At 32.5% G+C, this 7,154-nt stretch overlaps 1 protein-coding gene across 1 annotated transcript in view; it reads right to left on the bottom strand.

Moving 5' to 3' along the window:
• LOC107452426 (macrophage mannose receptor 1) overlaps window positions 1-7,154 on the bottom strand; it is a gene marked incomplete in the record, with an annotated part of 59,857 nt that overhangs the window by 42,028 nt on the left and 10,675 nt on the right. The window contains 3 exon segments of the mRNA XM_071184907.1: window positions 4,526-4,641; window positions 5,700-5,917; window positions 6,176-6,321. Coding sequence (XP_071041008.1) covers window positions 4,526-4,641; window positions 5,700-5,917; window positions 6,176-6,321 — 480 coding nt within the window.

Raw genomic sequence — 7,154 nt, 5'->3', positions numbered from 1 at the left:
GAAGAGCCATTACATTATGACCACCCTGCTAATAACATGTAGGACCTCCTTCAGCCCTCAAAACTGCTAGCACCCACCGTGGAATTGATTCCACAAGGTGCTGATAGGTAGTCTGAGGCATCTGGTACTAAGCGCTCTCCAACTGGTCCTGCAATTCCCTCACATTGCGAGGAGGTAGCGTGGCAGCACGAATTTGGTTTTCCAAGTAGGACCACAAATGCTCTATTGGATTAAGGTCAGGTGAATTTGGGGTCCAAGACATGACTTGAAAGTCACTGGAATGTTCCTCGAACCAATCCGTGACGATTCGACCCTTTTGACATGGTGCATTATTCTGTTGGTAAAAACCATCCCCCGCAGGAAAAACTGTTGCCATGAATGGGTGAACCTGGTCTACAACTATGTTCAAGTAGCTTACAGACGTCAGGGATTGTTCTATGAGGATTATGGGTCCTAATGTACCTCATGAAAACATTGTTCCTGGGCGAGAAACCATGAAAACCTGGGCGAGCCCATTGTTATAGATGGAGGGTGGTCATAATGTAATGCTTCTTCGGTGTATATGGTTGCATACGCTGCCTCCCGCCAACCGCCATTTTATTCCTTCCTTCTAACTCGGAACATGTTAGGAGATTTAATCAGCGCGGATGATGCAAACGTATTATCAAAGAAATGTCTTAATTAATAGTACAGTGCAGTGTATAAATAGTGCAAAAATGCAGAACAAACCAACAATAAATAAAAAGAGAAAACTTTTCATCTTCTCCTCAACCCCAGTAGTGGTTAGGAGGAGTGGAAGGTGAAAACCAGCTGCAAATACTTCCAGTACTGTGCCCTTAAATGGTTCTTTTTCCTTTAGGCACAGGGTTAGCATTACGCCTAAGGGGACTGGTTTGCATTATGTCTATCGAAGCTGACCTTCTTCCCCTATGTGTATTCTTTGGTTCAATAATTATACGTGAGCCTGAAGTTGAAGAAAGTGGTGACGAATAAAAATAAAAGGCATGCAGCATTTTTCATCATATTTCTTTTAGTTTATTATCAAGCGAGGACGCAAGAAACATTTTTGTTTTAAATATACACCATTGATAATGTAATGTATGATGGTAGTTAGGAATAAATAATTAAATCGAGTAAATAAATAAAAATCAGTAAGCTTTTACATTTGTAGACGTATTTATCATCGCAGATAATTTTATGTGTAGTGAAATGAAAAATTAAATAGAGTAAAAAAATAAAATTCAGTATTTTTTTACATTTTAAGTCGCACTTATCGCGCATAATTTTATATTTTGCGGTACTAAAAAGTTTTGTTTTTCTGTAAAATTTGTTTTTATGCGATCGAAAAAATTATAGCCGTTTTCAAAGCCGTTTTACTTCTTAGAGGTCACGTTTTACTATTTTAAAACCGTGCTAACAACTGCTAGCACTTATAGGGAATTCCAACCATATCATCAATTGCTCAATCCTCCTAAATAAATATAAATGCATGAAAACTACACTTTATACTTCAAATAACGGTAACAAAATAAGGTTACGGTGTATAACTGCAACTAATTTTATTTCAATATCGAATATTTTCATTGCTACTAATACTTGCAATATTATTTAGGTTTACTTTTAAATATATCTATCATTAAAGGAAAATTTATATTTGCCTTTTATGTGCATTCATCATTGATTTTCTTTTTGTGCAATTAAAACCCAACTATAAGAAAAAAACTATATAAAATTAAATTGCGCTTCTGCTCATTTAAATCATGTATGTAAATAAAATTTCTTTTATTGTACTAGAAAAATACCTCCAGGAAAACTCAAAAGATATCAGAATAAAATACTCCAAAAATCAATACAAGGAAGTTGATTTATCCGAAATAAGAACAAACATCGCGATCTTAACATTGTTTTTTAAGACTATCATACTGCAAAACAAATATCAAATTTTCTTAAAAGTCATAAATTTTCGTTTTTGAAAACCTGTTGCAAAACACAAACCTCAGGCCAATTGCTACTTATTTTTGTAACGACGCATCTATATTTAGAATACTGAATACTTAATTTTCGTTTTACTCCAATTTACATTCCAGATACCAGAAAGTACCACTTTAAAATTAAAACTTCTAGATGGACGGGAAAAGAACCATAAACGGCCTTAGCCCTAAATCCTGAAAGCTACAGACCTATTAGTTTGCTGACCGTATTTTCAAAAATTTTTGAGAAGATAATCCTCAACAGACTAAAGCCCCATCTCAGTTTTATCCCGGATGAACAATTCGGTTTTCGAGAACACTTATCCACCACTAAACAACTAGTGAGAATTATTGAGAATATTAACCAAGGATTCTTCAAAAAAGAAACAACAGCGCTCCTGATGTTGGATGTGGCCAAAGCTTTTGACCGAGTCTGGCATCAGGGCCTCGTATACAAGCTCATAAATTTCAATATCCCCAAAGATCTAATACTACTAATTAATAATTATCTGACAAACAGAACTTTTCATATTAAGATCAATACAGCATTTTCTTCCGCTAGAAACATTAAAGCAGGAGTTCCGCAAGGTTCAATTCTCGGCCCTGTGCTCTACCTAATTTATTCAGCAGACTTTCCAAATTTTAATAATATGAGAAACATCACCTCAGCCTTCTACGCAGATGATACAGCACTTATGAGCAGATCAATAAATCCCAAGAAGTCTGTTACTAATCTCAGTAATATCATACCTCATATCGAAGCCTGGTGCACAAAATGGAAGGTAGCCATCAACACCACTAAATCTTCACTACTAATTATTAGGAAATCAAGTAAAAAGAAAGTCATTTATCCAAATATTACTCTTTTCAATGATGAAATACCACTAGTTCGAAAGGCCACCTACCTAGGCGTCACTCTTACTAGTTCTTTAAACTGGAATACCCATATTGAAAATATTATTAGCAAAGCGCAAGGAGCCTATAGATCTCTGAAACCAATATTAAACTATAATTCAAAACTATCTCTCAAAACAAAACGAACCCTATACCTCCAATGTATTCGACCGATCATCAGCTACGCAGCCCCTGCATGGAGCACAACCACTGTTAGTCAAAAAAAGAAACTGGAGATCACTCAAAATAAATTCCTCAGATATATCACAGGAGCCCCCAGATCCATGAGAATGAAAGATCTAAGACGAGAGTTAAAAATCAACAAAATAGATGAGCACATAGCTGAACTATGTGCAAGTTTCTTCAGAGATGCACTCTCTTGTCATACGTGCAATTACTTCAAAAATTTTGATTTTGAGCTCATCAAAGACAACATAAAATATAGCCCGGCAACCGCCTTTTTCCTATCCGACGGAGTTTTGTCCCGTAAATTTTGTAAATAGCTGTAAATACTTGTAAATAATTTTGCGCATTTATTATGTATTTCCCCTTTTCCCTGGGGCTATGTGGCTACTGTGCACCTGTGAAGCTCGGGGTAATACCTCGAAGGGAGGCGAGGCAGTCTGCCACAAAACCTCTTCTCTCTCTCTCAAACTTGTTTGTTCAATCTCACTACTTCATTTTAATTTTCTCTCAGTAAAAGATACTGAACCCCAACTTTCACCTTTCAGTTGCGCTTCGGCGATTTATTATTTATTTCCACTCAGATGAATTAGTTGGAGCCCCTAGCGGGGCTGATGCTAAGATAACCAACACATATGAGTACGGCCTTAGCCGCTCAGACAAATTTTGACGATGATGATTTTCCTGACAATTTTAAACTGCAGACAAATGTAAATATGCCGCGTTGCAAATATCTTTTTATCTCCTCTTCGGATAGCGAATACATTGCTGCCAACTTTCTACGCTCTTTGCGAAAATTTATTCTAGTGGCAGCTAAATTACTGTTTTAGCGTATGATTTTTTATTTATCTAAACTTATTTTCCACACCTCTGCATATAAATGATTTAAAAGTTCATATGCAACTCCACTTTGCTTTAACTCCCGCGTGGCCAGCCTCTACGTGTAAGCAAAATTACCAAAAATTATGAAAGCTTTGGTTTTTAAATTGCACTATAAAATAATTCACAAAAGATATATTATTAAGAAAAATATATATACAGGAATTCTCAGAAAAAAATAAATTTAAGTGTATCAAATTTTTGATATTCAGTTGTAAAAAAAACTTCTCAATAACCCAATATTAGCTATATCTTCTTCCTGTTAGACATTTGATACCAAACTACGCATAGTAAAATATTTATCTTTTAATATTCTATACTGAGTTTAATAAAATTTTTGTAAGACTATTTCAGTCAAAACCCAAAAATAATTCATGCACTTTTATAGATTGAAGTTTTCTCCAGCTCTGATAAAATTAAAACATTCCTGCTTGCTTTACTGTAAAAATATGAATAACCTCCCTACTACTCTAAATATTGTTTGCATCTAAATCGTTAGAATTACCAACACTAATAAATCTATTATGGCAAATAATTCCATGCATAGAAAATGTTAAGAAAAGTTATGAAACATATATTTTACAAGATCACATTAGAACCTGAGACCAATTTTTTCTTCTTCTATACTGTGAAAACTGGCCAAATCACCACCGTAACCTTGACAGTAACTTCTTGCATCGTCCCATGACAGTCGACTTGTTTCATACGAAGTTTCCTTGAGAAGTGAAAAAACGTAAAAAAGACTTTTTACTTTGTGATAACATAAGAATAAGAATCTCTCAATGATAGAATAATAATAATAATAATGATAACATTAAAAAAAAAACAATTTTTCAACAATGATTCTTAAAAACATCTGCAAAAGAGTGTGCGAGTTCTACAACTTCGAAGAGTTTTGTGTGAAATGCTAAATTTAACAATTTCTTAATTAAAGCAGTGTTATATTATAGCATTATAATTTTTGCCATAAATCCCGGTAAACGCACGAGAATAAATCTTTTTTAGAAAAATAACTCAGAATGAGTTAGACCCATTCCTAACAATTTCGGTCCAGTTTTTGAGTTGAAAGACGGTCTCGGGTCGTGAGGCCTTTGTATTAGATTATTTGGCCGAACTTTTAAGTTCGTAACGTTGTATTGGTTAAACACAGTGTAGGTTACTTAAAATATCATCTGCTCAAACTAATTAGCATATCAGATCAATTGAGTTCTAGAACGTTAAAAGTTCCGACCATAAGATCAAAAATTATTCATAGTTCCTTTATTTTTGTGCTCGTACATTTATGTCCTAATATGAAGCTATGACTTCCTATAAACGTAATGTGGATTGTGAATAGATACGAAATTGATACCAATACGAAGAAAATATTACATAGGCAATGCCTCCTATAACTGAAAGCCTCCACACGGTTTCTTATAGGTAGTCCGATCAGACCACTATGAAGGTAAACCAGTTAACGAAAGAGTCATTTAATACAAAATCTATTAGAAATTTGAAAATGGTAGCAAATATATTTCTAAAACTTTGTCTAATTTATGAATGTGATTGGTTTGTCCTATTTATTTGTCAACCTCTATATATTCAATTCTGAAATATATATGATACATTTCTTTTAATTACTTTTCAAAATAGAAATTGGGTTCATGCGCACAACTGGTTCGCTTTTTAAATAATCTGTGCAGACTACTTATAAAATCCCGTGTGGAGGCTTTCTGATGTAGGACGTGATGATTAAACACACTACTTTTTCCAAAAACTGAAAATTATTTATACCCAATAACATGCTCCAGTTACTGATGATGATTTCCAGTTATGTCCTTGAGGGCAATAAATATTTCGTGGTGCAACTGTTACCGCACTCGTTGTAGACATTAAAGAGGGATTTGCACTGCATAAGATGTGAGCTTGACTGTTACATTCGGTTTGAAATAGATTAATTTCTAGATTTGAACCTGTAAAATTAAATGCTACTGTAACACAGCTTCCTGTGCCTGCAAAAAAGAGAAAATTCCTGTTATAAAAAATCACATGAAAATATTAGTGACATAATGCAAAACTATATAATTCCTCAAAGTAAAAATAAAAAATTGAAGAATTGTTTCTGAATTAAAACCAAATGAATTTTTCTGTATTTATTTACTTAAAAAAATTTTTTTTGAGAATCTCAAGGAGAAATTGAAAAAAAAATTTAGGTGTTAAAAAAATAGTTTTAATGCAATCTGTTTTTATAAATTAATTTAGAGAAATACCTTCTATGAAGGGAATATGATGTTGAAGAACTTCTCCAGTTTCCCAGAGAACGTGACTTCCATTCCAAGTCAAATATGTCCAATACTTAAGACCATCATTTGTCATCACTTTATGCTCATAAAAAGCATTTAGTCCATCATTCATTCTAAAAGAACAAAACTTATAAATTTAATGTGAAATAATTGTATATTTTGGTTGTAAAAAAGGTTTACTCCATTCATACTTTATGTTCTCATATCGAAAATGTTCGATAACAGGCGTTTTCAAATGTTTGGAGATCTGAGCAGAAAGAGATCATTTTAAGCAAAAGAAAAGAAAATTTAAACTTTTCTTCAACTTTCTCCCCCCCCCTCCTAAGCATTTTTTTTTCATGAAATAAACATTGTCGATAATTTTAACATAATATTCGTCGAAAAAATGAATGTTTTGCAAAACAATATTATTACAATTTTAATGATTTTTCGGATTTGCTTGAAATGCATTTGAACAAGAGAAAAATATATAAATGAACAAAGAAGTGTTTAGTAAATTTATAAATAATAAAATACAATTAATTCAATGATTTTGTATAAATTTAATTACATTAGTAGGATATCCATTGTTTCTTTTATCAAATTTTGCAAGAGTTTGTTGATTTGTTTTTTGGATAAATAAACATTCGTTGAATTCTACTCATTTGATTAAAAAGGGTAGTTAAATAGATGTTTTCAGAAACACTAGAATTCCAAGTAATTAGTTTATTTATATTAAAATTAAAATCACTTCCTTTATCGTATAAATCAGGAAGGCAAATATTTTCTTCTCTTATAATACTCAAATCGAAAAAATTAAAATTAATATTATCTTCATGATTACGAAGCAAGTTTCACTAAATCTTATTAATTTTCTTCAATTTTCTCTTTTTTCTTATCCTTTTTGTACTTATTTATTGTGTTATATATATATATATATATATATATATATATAGAGAGAGAGAGA

The sequence above is a fragment of the Parasteatoda tepidariorum genome, chromosome 9, assembly GCF_043381705.1.
Source record: "Parasteatoda tepidariorum isolate YZ-2023 chromosome 9, CAS_Ptep_4.0, whole genome shotgun sequence".
Classification (NCBI taxonomy): Eukaryota; Metazoa; Arthropoda; class Arachnida; order Araneae; family Theridiidae; genus Parasteatoda; species Parasteatoda tepidariorum.
Note: the sequence above shows the minus strand (reverse complement) of the source record. Positions and strands in the feature narration are given on the sequence as shown.